The sequence below is a fragment of the Nilaparvata lugens genome, chromosome X (assembly GCF_014356525.2).
Source record: "Nilaparvata lugens isolate BPH chromosome X, ASM1435652v1, whole genome shotgun sequence".
Taxonomy (NCBI): Eukaryota; Metazoa; Arthropoda; class Insecta; order Hemiptera; family Delphacidae; genus Nilaparvata; species Nilaparvata lugens.
In genome coordinates, this window is record NC_052518.1 from 27,902,655 (window position 1) to 27,923,929 (window position 21,275).

Genomic DNA, 21,275 nt, shown 5'->3' on the forward strand with positions numbered 1-21,275 from the left:
ATAGGGCACTACCAAGTGACCGCAGAGTGAGCACTGAGTGAACACTGGGTATGGACTAGTGACCACTAAGTGGACACTAGTGAACTGTAAATGAGCTGTAAGTGAGCACTAGTTACCATTAGATGATCACTAGTGACCTCTAGTGACCACTGGGGTGAACACTAGTGACAACTCGGTTACACTGGGGTGAACACTAGTGACCACTGAGTGGTCCACCAGTGGACCCATAGAGGTCCATAGATTGCAGACCCAACCTAACCATATTGACATGTTGCTGTAAGTGGACACTAGTGAACTGTAAATGAGCTGTAAGTGGGCACTAGTTACTGTTAGTGACCTCTAGTGACCACTGGGTGTACACTAGTGACCACTCAGTTACACTGGGGTGAACACTAGTGACCACTGAGTGGTCCACCAGTGGACCCCTAGAGGTCCATAGATTTCAGACCCAACCTAACCATACAGACATGTTGGAATGGATTTGGATGCTGATCAAGACAGGTGGGTGTGGTAGTATGTACAGGAAGGTGGAGTGGGAGTTGTCATATCATGATGATTTTACACCTATGTGAGGTGGAGTGAGGGTCATTGAAACTGCCTTTGTTTAATGCATAGAATGGTGATTTCTCACCTTTATGATCCCTCCTGGCCAATGGCCCCCATATATACCCAGTAAACCCTCTACCAACTCTCAACTTTGCAATTATGTTCCCGTTCTCTATCTCTTGAACATTTTGGATTATTTTTTATTTGAAAAATTTCATTCTTTTATTTTTGTATTCTTTTTCCTTTTTTTAATTTTTGACCTTTACCATCGAATGATGCTGGTGTTGAGGGCGTTTGGGACATGTTGTCCCAAACTATCCCTTTTTATTCTACTATATTCAATCAATATATATGCCTAGTATGGCTAGATATTATAATAATTATTATTACTTGGAAGAAGATTATATCTGTTATAGATTACTCAAGATTTATTGTGAAAAATGAACTTAGACCTTGAAGATGATTTACCTTGGGCCATGTTGCATGTACATTTTATCAAACTTGACTGCCGTTAATGATGTCATCGCATTGTCTCCAGATATTTGTCCATTAGTTCTCGCAGCATTGCAACCGAGATTCATACTATTATAGATAACCTTAATCTAGCCTACTCAGTTTGTGCAGGATTAATCAGTACGGTAAGTGATGAGCTTTTGACAGTGCAAGGGTGTCCTTTTACTTGGCCAGATCTTATGATTCACTTTTATGTTTTGGAGCCTTCATAAAGGTCTAGATTCATAAAATTCTAGATTCGTTTCTTGATACCTACTAACAAGATTTGCATTAAGAAACGATGACAATTTAATTGAACTGATAACTTCTTAATAGGTACCTACATACTTGAATTATTAAAATTAAGAGGGATTCTCAAAGTGACTGTGTTCTCTTCAGAGTATAAGTAGGCCTATAGTGAGGTCCACGTTATAATGACAGTATTTGATCAACTTAGGTTTTGCTATCCTTGTCTATTATTCGACAAAGCCGGTGTTACTATCCTTTTCTAGGTCCACAACGATGCCAATTATATTTTTGACAGTGTAGAAATATAATTAATTAATGCAGAGAATCGGCATCGCTCTTCTTCTATATTTATCCACTGCCATTATAACGTGGACCGCACTATAGATCAACACATCAATATTAATCGTAGGGAATTTCGGAAAATATTTGAGATATTCATTACCGTATAGTTACTTATTTTAATTCATGAATTGATATTTTTTTAATCTGTCGTTGAACCAGAAACTATCAGATTGACATAGGTACGTGTTTTTTATTGAGTATAGGGTGCTTTCTCCTACATGGGAGGGAAGTCGTATTGTCAGTCTTATCTGTAGAGTAGTTTATTTAGGGTGATGAGTTCAACTTTATTTGAACTAGAAAAAATACCCCTCCAAAATAGTAATTCATCATTATTCTAGAGCCTCTAGCAACCTGGCTAATAAGTGGTGGGGTAGGAGAGACCCACAGCGCTCAAATCTGCGAATAAAATCAATAACTAACCAGACAGTCCCGGATCTACCCCCCTTCTACACCACCTCCTACGCAAAGCCCTTCTGCCGACTCGACAACAATGATTATTGATTATACAGACGTCCTCCTATCTGCTAAAAATCGGTTTGACAAATACCGATCATAATCCTTAACACATATAAAACATAATCATGTAAAAATTAAAAAATCAAAGTACATTTCCCAACTTTATTTTATTTCTAACAACATGCTTATAATGTCATTTTCAAGTTGAAAAAAGGGGATTGGTACTCCGATTTTATTTATTTTTACATAAATACGAGTAGCCCTTCCAAGAAAGTGATAATTATAATAATTATTTAAAATTGCTGGCAGATAGCTCCACACGTTGATATACCCTACGTCCACCGATATAGCCGACAATTATTTTCATTATCTATCTGGTCTAGAGCAACCTCTTTCAGCACGACGAAATTCAAAATAAAAATAATGGGAACTCAAAAACTAATAGGAATACTACTTTGTAACTTACAGATAGATAGCAAGGTTATAGTTCCCACGCCAAGTCTTCTAATTTGCGGGTACTATTACCTCTATATGCTAATCTAGTCTAAACATTTTTGTGAATGCTCAAAGTAAATTAATATAAATTAATTTATTTAGCATTCACTCACTCAACTCACCATATTGGACAATTTCTTCTATCATACCAATGTTCATCAATAGATCTTCTTCAAATTTTCTTCATGTATCCTCTTCAGTTTCTTCTTTTCCATCTCCTCCAGTTTCTTCTTGTTCATTTTCTTCATCATATTTTAAAATATTTTCATTTCTTTAATTAATCACCGCATAGCCAAAAATTACAATTGTGAGGTTAGCAGATCAGAATAGTTTATGTTGATTTTCTCAATTTTCAAGAGCTCAAATAACAATTTAATAGCAGTTTTTATTGTTTTTTGATCAAATTTGAATTGTAATGCAAGTATTGAATTAATTTTATTTAAATTGGAAGAAAATATTAGCTTATTATGACTGAGTGAAATTGGGCTGCGGTGTACGAGAAATTGATAGTAGAAACAAAATTAGACTTTATCTCAGATGATTGCTTGTGAAAATAAATTGTCAATTTCAATGAAAAAAGTAAAAATCTGCAAATTTAAGTGATGAAATCAGTAAATGTGATGCTCCATGTTCTTCATTGTACAAGGAAACTTGCAGCTTGCTCGCTAGCTATTTTTGGAAGCCATTGCCTGGGCCTGGGCTGGGCTGCGCCTGCGCATTGATGCGCTGTGAGTTCTCCAACGCTCCCACAGCATAGATCGTCATCACTTTCCATACAGATACTGGTTGAGTTGGAAGTTGTTGGCAACGAGCGACATCCTTGGCAACTTGAATTTGGCGCCTTGACGGTTGAACAGCCGCCAAAACTACAGCTGATCTGAGGTTGGTAAACACATGACTATTTGGAAAATTGATCCTAACCTAAACTATGCATTTTAGCATTCTAAATTTATAGTACTTTTGTGTAGAAGATTACTTGAGTCGTTTACTAATAAATCAAAGTTCTCACTATCAAATTTAAAATTCAATTCCGTTTGTACAATATAATGATTACAACCATGGGACTAGACGTAAGTATCATATTAAATTATTGTAATTTTAGAATAATGTGTCCAAAAGCTTAATCACTTTAAGGTTATCGAACACGAGGAAATAAATATTAGGATTATTTACTGATTAAGAATTTTTCTGGATGGTTTGAAATTCATCTGCCCATTTTAAACTATATTCTCTCATTCGAAGTTATTTTAAAGCAAGTATTTTCCAATTAACATAAACATAACCTCCAATTATTGATAATATCTTAGATATTTTCCCAACATAATGGTGGAGGTTGAAATTAATATTATAAAACTGCTATACAGGCCTATATTACAATGACTGTATCAAATTAGGTGAAGAAACTACCTGTGGCTGTACCAAACTATAAAGCTGTGGATACTTATGAATGACTAATTCAAAATATACATTGGTGTATGCAATTTAGCCTATATTGTAGTTCTGATTTTTTAATATATTATTTGGGTACATAAGAGAAGTTCAGAACCAATTTCTTCATGCAAAATTTCCTTGTGCTAGATACAGGGTGGCCCAAAAACCTCGTATTTTCGGCTCATTTTCCAGTTTTCAGCTATTTCTGCAAATCTCGTAAGCGGACAGAAAAATTTGCTGTCGCCTTTTTTTTAGATCATAAAATTCTGAATAAAATGAGATCATTCGGAACTCTATCTCCAATGAGTACTGAGTTATGATTTTTCAAAAATGAGTGAAATTTGAAGGAAAAATCAATTTTAATGAATTTTAGTTTTTGATCAACAATATCTTCCGATTGTTAACATTTAGATGTATAATTCAAAATCTCTCTGGGCCTATTTTTGTGCTCTACAATCTGAGATCAGTGAGAGCGCTCTATCTGACCTCAAATAGATTTCCAGGTACACCTGACAACAATGCTCCTTGTATTGTGAAAAACACCCAATTTCCAGCTTCAACCATCATCACCAACTACATTGTCCTCACATTGATATTTCGCACAATGACATAAGTTCATGAGATTATGTTCTATGAGAATCACCCGCTAGATGCACCTCATTTAGGTATTTCCTAGTGGAGAGGCACGCTTAAGGACACCTCAAGGATCAAAATTCAAACACTTCGATAACCTGAAATTAATCAGAATATTGATCGATATAGCCTATTAAAAGTCCGAACTACAATAGAAATTGCAAGCACACCCCCTTTTTATGTCTATATTGACTGGACTATAGTCTTTACACTACGAAATAGGGGGTTGGTAGCACTGAGCTACCGTGTAAGGATGTTTTCTAATTTGCTCTATAGTTTTTAGCCTTTTACAGTGGTTAATTGCAGGATATTGTGAAATTTATACAGTTCGGACGGTTTTTCTTAGTGAAAAGTACCTGGTTTAACGAATTCCTGAACTGCATGACTGGTGAGTGTGGTACACGAGTGAGTTACATGGACAGACCAAATACGATTTGAACTTTTCGACTCCATTTTTCGTAACCAGCAAGCCCGTGATTTCACTTGTTATTGTTCTGATTACACTGAGAATCTGAGTGACTCTACGACTTTATCGTGAACTGTACTGCTGTAGGAGTGACAGTGAAAGTGAAATTCTGATAACGCTGATAACTACAACAAACTATTTTTACAACTGACTGTTATCTATGCGGCTGACTGTTGAAGTGGCTTATCATCAGCTGATCTTTGTCTACCTGCAACCATAGCAACAGATTCAGGAGAGGCATGACAACTGAGAGCGGTAACTTTGAACTTCTTTCGTTATAGATCCATCCACACTGTCCACCAAATAGCAACTTAGTGCGGCAATTTTGGACTTATTTTGTTATAGAACCCATAGACACTGTCAACCAATAAAATAATATTAGTATGGCTAATCATACTAATACATTTCAAACCTACAAAACTTCAAAGAATAATACTGGATTGTTTTATAAGAGTCACTGCTTTAGAAAGAGTCATACATTAGCAAGCGGTGACATTAGCTGGCGATGTTGCACCACCGGCTGCTTGTCTTCAGTGATAACATCGGCGGCAATTGACTCGATTAAATATACCTCAGGAAATCATAAAAAGCATGCCGCACATCAGACACCGGCCGAGCTGTCTTATACAGTGAACGAAAAATGTCCAGTATCAAAATTAAAATCGTCACAACTTGGAAATAGAGCCTCACTTGATTCATTTCTGAATTCAGGTCGGAAAGCTTCACCTATCTGTTATGAAACGGGTTCTCAAACTGAAGACATTGTTTTACAATCTAAAGACGATCTAATCAAGAGAATATGTCAGTTAACTGAAAATCAGTCTGCCCTAGTCGATGAAATCCAACGATTGACTTTACAATTGGAAAAATATCAAGATAAGGATACTTCATGTAATGATCCAAAAAACATGAAAAGATCAGATATTACAGTGGAGACTGACACTATAGATTTTCAAACAAAGGTGATGATTGATTTTTCCGCACAAACTAAAACAAAATTTACCTGTCCTGATTGTTCTGAGCGATACAGAACACCTTCGATAACACCTTCATCTACATCAAAAGAAATGATAACCAAGGCACAAGTTCATGAATCTGCCACAACTGAAATATTACTATCTCATGATCGCGTCAATCACTCGATTGATAAAGTAGAATCTACTGCTACGAAGCAATTGATTGAACTGCACAATAGAAGCTTGGAATATTACAAAGATTACAATAGTAAGATTCAAAAAGAAATTACTGATTTGCAGAGCTGTTTGGAGGGATGTATAAGAGAAATAAAAGATCGACTCAACATTTCGCTTCAGGAGACAATTGAAGAGTTGAAAAGGGAAGTAACTTTTCTCCGAAGCCCCCCTTCTAAAGCTATAAAAGGATGTCCACCGACAGAGGACTGCGATGGAAATATCAACATATGGGCTGATAGTCACGGCAGGGGAATCAGAGAGCTTCTACAACGCTTGCTACCTTCCTATAAGTGCACGGCCTACATTTCTTCTGGGGCCCCGTTTCAAAAACTTTCAAATACTTTTCTTGGTGCAGATCATAGTCATCAGTCGAAAAATGATTGGAATATCATAATAGGAGGAACAAATAGTGTAGATAAATATTTTAGTGATAGAGAATATGCAATAGAGAATATTGAAGAATATGCAGATCATCTTGTGAGAACTGTAAGAGCAAATTGTGATAATAATATCATAGTAACCACGGTGCCTTACAGATATGACTTGCAAGCTGACTCAAATGAGAACAAAATGATTTCTGAATTGAATCGTGTGATTTGTAGTCTACCTTACATGTTCAATGTAAACATCATCAATATATGGATGTTTGAAAGAAATAAGCACACGCGACATGGACTTCATATGAATAGAAAGGGAAAGGTCGAACTAAGCAAATTAATTTGCAATCAAATCAAGCAGCAGGCAATCAGCGATCAGGTACAGCCGTGTAATCATAGGGAAAAAAGTCAATGTTTGAGTAGTAATGCTGATGTCACTTCAGATTATGATAATGAAGAGGAAGCCTATTTGAATTATGAAACTGATAAAGATGTATCTCTTGATTTAAACCTGTAAACATTGACAAAAATGATAATTTGGCTAATTTTTTAACTAATGTAAGGAATCACTCTAATGTTTCATTTTATCATGCAAGTAGTATTAAACCTCTAGATAGCGTGAGATATCAGGATTCTGATGTGAATCTACTCTCCTGGAATGTTCAGGGACTAGGTAATAAAATTGATTACCTGGAAACTATTTTGCATGAGAATAATACTGAAATTGTATTGTTGAGCGAGCATTGGCTGAAAAAGGATGATATAATCTATGTAAGTGTTGATAGATTCAAGTTAGGTTCATATTTTGTTAGAAACAATAGAATTCATGGAGGGGCTGCTATCTTTTTGAGAAATGAGCTTGAATTCAGGGAAATAGAGAAAATAAGGGATTTGTCAGTGGAAATGATATGTGAAGCATGCGCAATTAGAATACCGGAATTGAATATTATTGTTGTATCTGTTTATAGGCCATATAGTGTTTCAACGAGCAATTTTAGAAAATTCCTAGAGGTGCTTAATGAAATTTTGAGTTATTTGTTTAATTTTAATTGTAATGCTATTTTGGGAGCTGATTTTAATGTCGATTTCAATGTTGAATCAGAGAACAGAGATGAACTATGTACCTTGTTGGCTAGTTTTAATATGTCTATTACAACTAAGGAAATAACCAGACCAAACATTAATAATATTAATTCACAAGGATCGTGTATAGACAACATTGCCACTGATTTACATTTCAGCCGATGGGAGAGTAAAGTATTACATACAATTTTTTCAGATCATTATGCCTTGAGTCTAAAAGTTGAAATTGAAAAAAGTCTTGTATCGATAAAAAGAAAAAAACAATACTACTAAGCCAAATTAGTGCAGATAGGACAAACCTATTCCTGGCATATCTAGAATCCTTAAACTGGATTTCAGTCTATGAGCTTGATGATATTAGTCATAAAATACAAAAATTTCAAAGCTTGTTTATGGGGGCGGTTAATATGGCTTATCCGCTAGTTAAAAGGAAGATATATCAGAGTAGAGATTATAATAAATGGTATACACCTGAACTGCAAATGTTAAAAATAAAGTGTGAACAATTATTCTATTTGTATAAAGACTGCCTTAGTGACACAATAAAAGAGGAGTATAATAATAGTAAAAAGCAATATAAATTAGCAATAAAAAAGCCAAACTTGAATTTAACAGTAAATTTATTTCAGATAGTAAAAACAAAACTAAAGCGGCTTGGGAAATAGTTAACAGACATGTTTGTAGGAATAGTAAATCTTCCAAAATTGAATGTGATATGCCAATCAATGACAAAAATAGATTTTTTATAGATAGAGTGGACAAGCAGATAGGAACCATTCCCAAGAGCAATTTTGATTCCAGCTATTATGTCAAGAAAATACCACAACCAGTTACAAAGTTCAGCTTCAGTCATGTTAAAGTTGAAGAGGTATTTGCTGCTATTAATGGAATAGGTAACAGTAACTGCTTAGATGTATATGGCTTAAACTCTTTTATTGTGAAATTAGCTGCGAATAAGGTCTCTGAAGTATTGACACACTTATTCAATAAATGTATAGACTTTGGCATATTCCCTGACGGCCTAAAAAAAGTTAAAATGATGCCTACTCATAAGAAAGGTGACAAGTCGAAAATAGAAAATTACAGACCCATTTGCATAGTGCAGATATTTTCCAAGATATTTGAAAAGCTCCTCCACAAGCAACTAGCTGAATACTTCGAAAATAGCAAATTACTATCAAAAAATCAGTACGGATTCAGAAAAAACTTGAGTACATGCGACAATGTGTTGGATCATGATATTATAAGTAGTTTGGAACAAAAGAGAAAAGTTAATCTAAGATTCTTTGATCTGTCACGTGCATTTGACACAGTAGAGCATGGAAAATTATGTGATAAGCTATCTTACTATGGTCTTGACAGGGCAGCAGTAAATCTCATTGACTCCTATCTCAGCAACAGGCTACAATATGTAATTGAAAATGGGGAATTCTCAAGTGGTGAGATGATAAATTTCGGGGTCCCACAGGGATCTATACTGGGACCACTTCTATTTATAATCTATATAAATTACTTGCCTAATTTTATCAATGAATGTTGTAATGATAGTCACCCATACCTTTTTGCAGATGATTTAGGACTAAGAGTTAGTGGTCTTAATGAAGCTTCAATCAACACTACAACTGAGAATTGCACAACAGCAATTGAAGATTGGTGTGCTTCTAACGCTCTATGTCTTAACAAGCTTAAAACAAAGGACCTGCAATTCACTTTCAGCAGAAAATCAGAAAAACTCAGTTCCTTCAAATTTCTAGGATTAACACTTGACACCAATCTTAATTGGAAAGATCATGTTCTTGATGTATGTAGTAAGCTTGCAAAGGGAATTTTCATGTTACGTAGGTTAAGAAATATTGTAAGACATGAGGTGATGATAAATGTATATTATGCTCATATTTATAGTCATTTGGCATACGGTATTCAATTGTGGGGAAATAGCTCTATGTCACCGACACTCTTCAAGCTTCAGAAGAAAGCAATAAGAATAATTTGTCATGCGCCACCACTGGCAACTTGTAAGCCCCTTTTCTTGAACTTAAAAATGTTGACTCTTCCCTCTCTATATATATTTACATGCTTGTTATATATGAGGAAGCATGTACACAAATATACTCTGAATGCCGAGACTCACGATTACAATACAAGAAGTAGGCTAAATATAAGGATTGACTCTCACTATTGGACTACTGCTCAGAAAAATTGGCGTTACATGACTATTAAGCTGTTTAATAAATTACCATTTGAGGTTAGAATTATGGATAAAAATCATTTTAAGTCTTTTATAAAGAAAATACTGATTGAAAAGTGTTTTTACTCTATTGAAGATTATTTGAATTCTGATTTTACAATAGGTAGAGAGAGTTAGAGTGTCTTTAAGTTTGCTACTGTTACATGTTTCTTGTATCATTTGTATAATTTTAACCTTATTCTTCTGTAATTTTTTAGCTACTGTTCTGACGTTGTTATAACATTGTTAAATGTTTTCAACAATAAAGATTTTGACTTTGACTTTGACTTTGAAATAGAACTAAGATGTTGATGTTATTGATGATTTGAATTTAACTACATTCTTGCTTTGGTGTTTATTATCTTGATGAAGACTTGTACTTATGTTTCTCAAAGATTACAAATAAAAACAGTTAACTGTTGGAAGTTAAAATAGAATTAAATTATATAATATAAATTAAGATAATTATACGTAGATAATAAAGATAATGTTATGAAAAAGAGGGAGGAGAGAATGAAATAAGGAGAAGAGTAAGATAGATGAGAAATTAAAGGTATAATAGTTAGAAATGCAAAAATATTCCACTCTAGTGGAAAGCCCCTCTAGTTGATTTGTAATTTTAGGGTTTGCAACTTACTCCGTAGTGGTACTCTTCTTTTTATTCACTAGGGCCTGGTTGCACGAAAGCCGGTCAAATTTAAACCGTGATTAATTCCACGAGAACCAATCAGAGAATGCCCTTTTGATGAGACAGCTTCTCTGATCGGTTCTCGTGGAATTAATCACGATTAAAATTTAACCGGCACTAGATCTCTTAATACAGAGAAATGTCCATTCCACTTTTCTACTTCAGTAATTTCAAATAAACATTCCATAAATTTTCCATTACTGAAATAAAGAAAAGGAATGGGCCCGTTTGTCTTCATTCGTTAAGCAATTACACAATATCAAAATGACTTCACATATAAGCTAAGCTGTTGATAAATATACATTCATGATTTTTTGATTTGTGTAATTATTGAAAAGCATATGCTTTTACTGCTGGTCCCTATATTATAATAGGTGTAGATAGGCAACTGTGAAACTAACATTAACCTACATTTTTTGTAGATTCTTGTATTTGCCTACCAATTTTTATAAATTTAGGCTACTCTAAGTTGTTTTATTCTTAAGTTTCAGACATTTGATGCTTTGCTTTGACATTACGACAAAAATCTTTCATAGACTGGTGACTTTTGCTTGAGAAAGTGTAAAACTAACAAATCTGTTTAATCTAGTAATGAATATTTCATTAGTGTGACTTTCGAGAAACAGGCCCCTGAGTTTCTGGAAAAAACGAGAATAAAAAGTCCTTAATACTAATTAGAAACGTACAAGTAATGCACTTAGTAATTAATTATCCTTTTCCCGAAATGTCACTGCCCATTTGGTTGACTTCAAATTCCTAGTTACAACCAGAGAGTATAGTATGTAATAGAGGTGCTTTTCTCATAGCCGGATGTAAAGTGGGAGTGAGCTGTGACCCCCAACCATCTGGTGGGTGGTGGGATACTTTTCCCTATCCTTCGCAACACTTCATAAAGTGAATCATCTACTGTATATCGTAATGTAGGCTATGCCATCCCACCAGAGAGTTGTGGAGCTCAGTCCCGCTCTGCATTCAACTATGAGCAAGTTTGAAATCGATTTACATTTGACAATTCTGTTAAAATGTGTCTAATAATAAATTTACCATCATCCATTCATCGTGTTTTCAAACTATTATGAAAGAAAGATTGTGAGGAGTACTAAATTTCTATGTTCTGTAATCAGAATAAAATTACAAATAAATTTTGTTAAGTAATTCGAAACTAGATTTATATGTAAAGAATAATTACTATACCAACTGCTTCAATTTTTGTATTTTGTGGATTATTCAAATTGAAGATTTAAAGACACTCAAAATTCTGTGGAAATTATTGAGACTATAAAAATTCCATATTACTAATCAATTGAGAATAGCTTACTCTTCTTAATAATGTCAGACATCTATTGGTTGGTTCCCAATAGATTGATATTCAACCACATCATTATTAACATAACTCATGCATAAAATCTAGTCAGGAATAGATTATTGTTTGATGTAAGACGAACTACAAACCAACTCCAATGTAAATTGTACAATAATCATCTTTGAGGTGAGACAATTTCACAATTATCAAAACACACAGTATAATCTTATAAGGAAATGGTGTTCATCAAAAAACAATATCTCAACTAATGGGAGTTTTAAAAACAAATCATTCCACAATAAACAAATCACAATACTATAAATAACAAAAATATAGTATAAAAATAATAATAATAATAATACAACTTACGCAATTGAATTAATTATTTTGAGAGCATTATGAAAAGAGTCTATATGGGCCTATATCTCATTGAGATAGGTCCGCCTATCTCAATGATTAGATGATAGGTCCGCCACTTGTTTTCACAAACAAATAGGAAAATAATCATTCTGCAAGTAAAATAATAGCTTTTAATCCTACTTGCTAGCAAATTTTCAATAATTTTGTAATACATTAATAAAAAATAGTTGTGTTCGTTTATAGGCTAAATAGCCTAGTGGATTTTGTTGCTGAATAATTTAAAACTATTATAACATAATTAACTATTCAAGTTGAATAACTTGAATAGTTGAATTTCTTATGCATCTATAAAGTGTGTTAAGTATTTATTCCTCAAAATGAATAACATTCTATTTTATTATATTAGTATTGTGAACAAAAGCCTTAAAATGACCTTCCAGGAGCCAAAACATTCCTATTGAACTGTATTCTAATAATTGATCCGTATTGCAAGAATGATATTTTTTACAAAAAAATCCGATTATTCTGATTGTTGCAAAATTTGACTAAAACATTGTATGTATTCTGACACTGATAATTCTGCGGATTAACACCTGGCTGACGTACTGACGTATTTATATAATCTAAGTCTGAGCTCTGGTATTTACCCTACACAACTAAAAACTGCAATAATCATACCATTATTCAAATCAGGAGATAGAAAAAACCCCAACAACTATAGACCCATTGCACTTTTGTCAGTTTTTGCCAAATTATTGGAAAGGCTGGTACGAGTTAGGCTAGTTAGTTTCTTATCAAAGAATAAATTTTTCAGTAAAAATCAATTCGGTTTTCAGAAAGGACGTAACACTGAAGATGCTATGCTCAAACTAACGTCAGAAATATACAATGGTGTGAATAATAGTAAAAAATGTGCAAGTTTATTTATTGATATAAGGAAGGCATATGACACAGTAGAACATAAAATTCTAATAAATAAAATGAATAACGCCGGCATAAGGGGAGTATGTAACAAATGGTTTGCAAGTTTCCTTGCGGACAGATCGCAGCAAGTGAGAGTAGGTGACGCATTAAGCTCCAAGAGATACTCATCCTGTGGCGTTCCGCAGGGATCAGGATTATCAGCCGAATTATTCCTGATCTATATAAATGATTTGTGCGAAGGTAACCTTATTGGATCGCTGACAGCATTTGCTGATGACACAGCTCTGAGCTACTGCGCTGAAACTAAGACTCAGCTGACCCAAATGATTACAAGCGATGTACGCCGTTTGAACCTGTGGTTTCAAATTAACTCCCTCGAGATCAACGCTAAAAAGTCAAAAATTATCGTCTTCCAACTAAAATCTAAAGCAGAAAACACACAACCTCTAGCTATTCCCTCTCATACCGATAAGTGCAAAAATCTTGACATAGACTGCAACTGTGACAGAATTGAGGAGTCTGAGTCTGTAAAATACTTAGGCGTAATAATCGATTCCAAGCTCAGCTGGGCACACCACATACAAAAATTGAGAGAAGAGTTAAGGGTGACATGTAGAAAATTATATTTCATCCGCAAACTCTGCCCTAAGCACTTGCTGAGAACGCTATATTTTGCACTTGTCGAGAGCAGGCTGCAATACGGAATAACGGTTTGGGGAGGTGCATACTTTTCTGTTTTAAAACCAATCTTAACTGGGCAAAAATACATAATTCGCACTATAGCAAACAAACCTTGCTTAACAAGTTCACTGCCGCTGTTCAGGGAATGGGGCCTTTTGCCTTTGAGATACCTGTACTTCTATAAAGTATTACTAACTTTTTACAATAGGAGTGGACACCTTGTCAATCCACGGCGGGAAACTTGTGGACTCCGTTCAGCGGGAAGTCTACTTCCCCCAAAACCAAACAAAGAATGCTTTCGTAGATTTTATTCCTATGTAGCCCCTAAAATATTCAACAACATACCAATCGTGGCAAGAAAGCAAACATGCTATCTAAAACTCAAAAAAGAAATTAAAAAATGGCTGTTAACAATGGATGAGATCGAAGACCTATTTAAAAAAAATAGTTAAATTCACAAGCTAAGATTGCACCCATAAGCCACAATAAACAAACAGAATTATAATTAAATAATAAAAGCTTGAAAGGTACGGAACGAGCTATTTTCTTTTCTTTCTTTCTCACGCTTGCTTTTGTTTTTGACAATAACTGGCAGAGCCGCTTTTCATCATTCATCTCTCTCTTTTCATTTTCAACATAGATTAATGTTCATTGTCATAACCTCATTCTTCATATTCTCTTGAAAAAAAACTTTCAGTTTTACACTACAATATTCTACTAGACATAAGGTAGCACTTTCTCCATCATTCACTTTCATTTTTTATTCAAATATTAATAACTTTTGTAAAAATTCCGACTGTAAGCTCTTTTGTTAGAATATTTACATTTCATGGTTTAAGTTAATTTATTTTTAATTGATTGCATCAAATAAATTATACAAATGGACTTTGATGGCAACTCCCAAAATAGAATTTTTCTCGGGAGTGTCTTCTCAATAGAATAATTATTTCTTGTAGTAATGTTGTGTTTGTAATGAATGCTTATTGAGAAATAAAATTATTATTATATTATATTATTATTAACTGGTCCACCCTACAGTCATTTTGGTCTCAATATGGAAATGATTAGCATAAGAAAACGATGGGACTGTTTATTCAAAAAATTGAGGATTGAAGGAGATTTAGGAGTATGTCTGTATGTCGTTTTATATGATTTAGGCGTATGAATCTTTCCGAATTATATTTATTGTCAATAGGTTAATAAATTGTGATTGTTGTTGTTTTTTCCAGGAATATCAATGGCTTCGTGGAAGGAGGAGGAGGACTGGAAACCTTTCTGGAAGAAGCCATTCCAGTTAAAGCCAAGCATTCTGAACGAAGTGGTAAAACAATTGCCTCAAGTATTCCCACCACCCCAAGAGTAAGTTATTCAACAAATTTCACATGTTTCCAACTATCGAATTAGTTCTTGCTGAAGTTATTCATTAATTTTAAAATGTTTCCTACAGTCAATTTTATTACCACTGAACATAATTATTGTCTAGTTCCATCTTTTTATCAAATTGTATTCATTTTCCCCTTCTAAAGAGCATATACTGTTCAATATTTATTAACCTTTCTATTCATGTTCGTCTATCCTTTTAGTCTATATATCAAGCATTTTTCTTAAATGTGCATTCATCCCAGGTTCAACTATATTATTACCGCTAAATGTTTCTTCGTTTGCTCTTTGTTGAATGCTTTCCTATTAAATTCATCAGTCCAACAATTAACTTATACATATTATTCTTTTACTCAATTATTTTTCAAACCTCACATCACTTCTGCTTCCTTTTCGACTAAAAAGCATGCACTGCACTGTTCATCATTCAGTTATGATAGATGCATCCATCCCAAATTAATCTAGGCTATATTCAACTGAAAAATGTCCATTTGGTAAATTCATTTCACTTGTATGGGCTACTTTATTAAAATTAATAAAAACAATAGAAAACATGTAGTACTCTTCTTATTTAAAAGATTTCAAATAATCCCATTTTTGATCAAATTAAAAGTAAATATGATTAAAATTAAATCATTTCAATAAATAAATAATGAATAAGAAATTAATAAATTTTATGAAAATAAGCATATGAACATATATTATCTACTATCAACTTGTTTATCTTTGCATTTTAACTTGAAAATGGCCAAAGTAGGCCGAAACTAGTCGTTAAAATGTTTTAGAGTTTTAAATAAAAAGGGTACTACATGTTTTATATTGTCCATTTGGACTATGTTGAAAGCAATATGATAAATATCATCGAATTTTTTAGTCTGACAATGTAGTTGATCCGAAATGGGTATTTCATTACAATCAAATGTGTTCTATTGAATTTGTGAAATATGACCACAAACTGTACTCCTGTTCTCAAATTAATGCGATCAAAATTGAAGGATTAAACATTCAATCATTATGTTTGGTGATTTGATTTAATAAAGCATGTATCAAGAGTTTCATACCTTCTAACCATTTTGATAATTCCTTTACTTTTATGCTTTTTATTTACATCTAATATATTGAAAATTTGCCCATCGTGATCCGAGAGTGCCGTAATTAAACACTCCACAAGAATATCACTTTTGTTAAGGCTGGTCATGAAGTTATCAACTGCCGATTCACATGAGTCAGTTATTAGATATACGGGTATATCTAATCCATGCATATTTATTACATTGATAAAATCAGTTTTCTTTCTACCCTCCCTCAAAACATCGACATTGAAGTCTCCTCCTATTATTACATTTTTTATTAATCTTACAGATCTCTATTAAAAATTGATTACATTTTTCCAGAAACATTTCAATATTTTCTGAAGGAGTTCTATAAAATCCAGCTACAATATATTTCTTCTTATATATTTCTATTTCGATTGTGCATGTCTCAAAAATCCTATCTTCATTTATAATATTTATTGTCTTTGTCATGATGTTTCTGCATTCGATTAGTGTATCAGATACTAATATCAATACGCCCCCCCCCACCCCTAAAAGACTTTCTTACATATCAACACTTACAATAATATCCTGGTATTTTAATTTTTTGAATTTAATTTTCATTTAATTTATGTTCAGTCACAATAACTATGTCTGGTTTATTTCCTGTAATGTAATATTATTAGTACATCAATTCGAGACTCCAAATGCTGGAGGTTTTGATGGAAGATTACTAACCCATTCTTCACTTTACAATTCACATTTTTTACTCTATACTTCTTAATTCTAGTTTTCTTGTCTATTCAATTTAAAATGTTCCAGGTTGGCAACTCTCCTTTTTGAACTAAATAGTTCAAACTAGATGTACTCGTATTCATCATAGTACCAAATTGAGTTGTTTGTCTTAACAATACTGAAACATTTTCATTTAGCTCAGCAGATACATTTTCATTTCCTTTATCACCTGTAGTTTGCCCATCTGACTCCACTTCTTCTCTTGTGTCCTATCCAGTCTAATCTACTACTATCAATACCCTCGGCAAGTCCACAATTCATTATTGGAATATTGGATACAGGCCTACCTGCATAATCAGTGTTATCATTTATTTCCAAGATATCATTTTTCAACAATTTTATTAATTTTGTTTACCAAGCGTTGAGCTTATTAACATTGATATTCATTATGGTTTATCATATCTAAATGGGATGGATAATATGACTACTTTTGAGTGTTCAGAAATTTTCCTTATTCTACTTAAGTCTAAGTTTGTAGGCTGCACTGTTCCATTAACCACGTCGTTAGTACCTGCTAAAATTACTACGCTGTCATTTACATTGTAGTCTTTTCATATTTGAAAGTAAAGAAATACTTTTTGATATTTTGACTGTAGGAACATAAATGGCATAATAAATACTACCCATTCCATTTCTATTCTATATTATGATTTTTCTCGTAGAAGTGACACTATTTGAAAATTTCTCGTTCCCCTGCGCCACTCTGTATTAGAAATCCTGAATTTATACTCACAAGAAACACAGTATTGTATATTATAATAATTCATTGATGTTGATTTTTCTTCTTCCACGACTGCTATTCCAGATACTGATGTCTGCTAATGATGATTTTTCATGTTACAATAAAAAAGTAATAGTCACAGTTACTGTGTAATAGTTGAGTTGTTTTTGCAGTAGTGTGTTTATCAAATCAAATAATACAAAGTCATTTTTTAATTACGGCTCTGCTCGACAGAAATAGAATATATTATTATTGTTATTTGCAGTCTGTCAATGTATGAACACTCTCAAAAGTGCCAAGTCACTTGCAGTTTCGATTCAAAGCTTTAATGTGTTTTATAAATGCATTTAAATTAAGATTTGACTGTTTCAATCAGCTTTGCTTAACTTTCTGTACTCTACGTTTTTACAGGACCGTGAAGGAGTTGGCGGTAATGTATATGAAATTTATACACAACAATTACTCGTCTAGAGACATCAAATTTTATGCTGATTCTTCTAAACCAAATTTGGTGACAGTCAAGATAGCTTTGGACCTTCTTCACAAGGGAGAAGTAATTGCGATTCCAAGTGATACTTATTATGAGTTTGTCTGTGACGCATATGACATCGATGCTTTGAACAAGTTGTATTCTATGTCAGAGAATCCGAAGCCTAATGTCATTTTATGTCTTGGTGGATTGGAGGAACTCAAAAAGTATGCGAAAAGAGGCTTTTTAAAGCTGAACGTTTTGGGCGGAAAAAGAATACCATTGGTGTCTGAAGATCACATGTATCTGAATCCTTTTGAGTATAGGGTTGGAGTCCGTGTGCCGAAAAATCCGTTCTTACGAGTGTTAGCCAAGAAGCTCGGACGTCCCATAGCTTTTATGAAAAGCACAGTCGTATCCGATCCTGACTGTCTGCCAATTTGCACATTGTGGCCGTTCTGGAGCCAAAGTGTCTTTCAAGAAGATCGGTATGAGTCAGTAGACGAAATGAAATTACCTTTGCCCAGTTTGTTCCGAGTGGTGAGAGAAGGACAAATTGTTGATGCCTATGACACCTTTGCAAAGCGTGATGCTCTCCGAGCGAGGAGGATTGTTGTAATCAGAAAATAGACAGCCATTCATCATTCTAAGTGTTTAATGTTGTGTTATGTGTCTATCAAAATGAATGTGTTTAAAAGACAACTGTTCTCGTTCAAAATCAATCAAACGCTGGTTAAAAACTCTCTTCAACAGCAACTGGCGGTTAGTGTTAAGGAAGTACAGTCCGATATAGAGTCTGTAAGACAGAACAGTGATTCAGCTGCGAGTTCTTTGATTATTGTGTTGGAAGCGATTTTCATACACGGACTCAAGGAAACGCTGCTGGACAAAATGTCGCAAGCTATAGGCACCGACCCTCATCATAGGCCGCAACCAAACTTTTGGGCACCACTACTTATCTTCTCACACAGAGATGTAATACAGCAGGTAATTATTTTCACTGTATGAAATTTTCATGTATTATTCATTATTTATTATATTCAGGAGAAAAATAGTTAGGGTTTGCCTGTTACTACAGTAAAATTCGACATTTGACAATAACGTATTTGGCCGAAACTAATTTGAGTTTTGACAGAACAAAACTTCTGCACTTGTCTATCTTATTAGTGAAAAACACTATGATTGTACTTATAATAATAAATCACTATGATTTGGACACTAGAGAATAGATCTCTGGTATCAGTTATTGACCTCCAACAGATCTCGTTAGATAGGCGAGAAGTCTGGCTACACGTTTGAGTAGCTGAACTCAAAAAATAAAATTTTTTCAACCGTGAGTGCCTCAGTGCACTTATTTCAGGAACCTTCCTCATACCTAGACTATGAACAGTATTACCGCTTGTAGAAGGGGTATCCTGTTTTCCCTACCGTTTTGTTATTGTTCCTGTGAGAAGTGGAATACAGGTTTATTCTACAGAGAAGATATTTCGAGTGGCTACAGTACTCTTGATGTACTCTTCTGCTACTGCAATGTAACATTTATTTATTATATTCTGTTACTCAGTGTTTGGGCTTTTAGATAGGTAGATTGTTTTTGGTGAGTAAGATGCTTAGGCCAGATGTTCATCTCCATAATTATGTACAATGCCCTCCAACCTGCTGACCGGCGAATCAGCCGGATAGCCGGCAAAACAGCCGGCCCGGCTAAGTAGAGAATAGAAAAATTGAACACATGGTTCGGCAAACAGCCGGCCGGCCCTGCCACTACATCTACTCTTTACCACTACTCTACTCCACCACTCTTCTTCAGTCATTCGTAGTTCACCCCTCAAAGTGGTTGTGTGTGAATTGTTCAAAAACTTGAAAAACTTCAAAGTGTAATTTTGAATAAAAATTAATTATGCCAATAAAAATTGAGAAAATATAAAAAAATTGCTTGTAAAAAACTCATTTTCATATATAATTTGTTGAGATCACAACAAACAACTGACATAATGTAATGTTATTGACATGAAAAGTTTCATAAGGGTAGTATTTTGTTAGGTAGGCCTCTTGAGGTGCTCAAAAGTAGTTAAAATACATTAGCCTCTCACATTTATTTATTGTAAGATCTCAAAAAATTGGGTGTTACAATTATTATATGTTTATGTATGCTATGTTCATTATACAGGGTGTTTACGAACTGCCTACCAATACTCTAGGGCATTGTTCCAAGCTAACAAACATCTAATCATATCATATTTAAATTGTCCAAAAGTCTTCAGTTTGTTTTATTAATTTGAAAAATTGTCATACTTTTTTGGTAGCTTTGTCTAGTTGTTGATGCATAAATGATTGTGCAAAGTTTCAATTTTGTATGTTCAACCATTATTTAGAAAAAAATGAGTGAAAAAAGCAAAGTGGTCGCTATGTGAGTAAATGAAGACTTCCGTACAAATTAAATATGATATTTATATATGTTTGTTAGCTTGGAACAATGCCGTAGAGGCAGTTCGCAAACACTCTGTATGATCTGTAACATTCAACATATCAATGCATTTTATTGTTAAATGTACTTGTTTTGTGAAATTTGACTTTTCAAGTTTTTAAATAGCCGCCATTTTGAAAATGTATTTATAAAATCCGCCAAAGTTTCATCATTGCATCTCAAACCGTTTTGCAAAATACAGTAAACTGTTTGCAAACGATTTCACATACAGACAGACAAGCGTAAGAAAACGTTTTCTTACTTACGTTTTCTTATAAGTCATAAGAAAACGTAAGAGCTTACCTTAAAGTAACTACCAGCATCTCTTGTGGAGGAATACAATCTCTCATGTTGGTATTTTGTCCTTGTATTTTACATTTAATCTTAAATAAAAGCTCATCAAATGTGGTTACCGACATCCGGAAATAATTAAAAAACTTATTATCATCACTCCTAAGTTGGA

The 21,275-nt window shown here is 33.8% G+C and overlaps 2 protein-coding genes across 12 annotated transcripts in view; one reads left to right on the forward strand and one right to left on the reverse strand.

The window, feature by feature from the left end:
* LOC111050892 overlaps positions 1-3,295 on the reverse strand; it is a 43,752-nt gene extending 40,457 nt beyond the window's left edge. For 4 of the 10 annotated variants that reach the window (XR_005573318.1, XR_002606077.2, XR_005573315.1 and 1 more), the window contains exon 1: positions 2,703-3,277. The gene's annotated coding sequence lies outside the window, so the exon portion shown is untranslated. Of the gene's footprint in view, positions 1-2,702 lie in introns of all 10 variants that reach the window. The other 6 variants (XR_002606075.2, XR_005573316.1, XR_005573317.1 and 3 more) reach the window with 5 other exon arrangements.
* Positions 3,296-3,317: 22 nt separating this feature from the next.
* The window catches only part of LOC111051223 (pleckstrin homology domain-containing family M member 1), a 56,052-nt gene continuing 38,094 nt past the window's right edge, over positions 3,318-21,275 (forward strand). The window contains exons 1-3 of one of the 2 annotated variants that reach the window (XM_039443110.1): positions 3,318-3,462; positions 15,176-15,305; positions 18,288-19,332. In XM_039443110.1, coding sequence (XP_039299044.1) covers positions 19,003-19,332 — 330 coding nt within the window. In that variant the 5' untranslated portion in view covers positions 3,318-3,462; positions 15,176-15,305; positions 18,288-19,002. Of the gene's footprint in view, positions 3,463-3,504; positions 3,651-15,175; positions 15,306-18,287; positions 19,333-21,275 lie in introns of those variants that run through there. The other variant, XM_039443109.1, reaches the window with a different exon arrangement.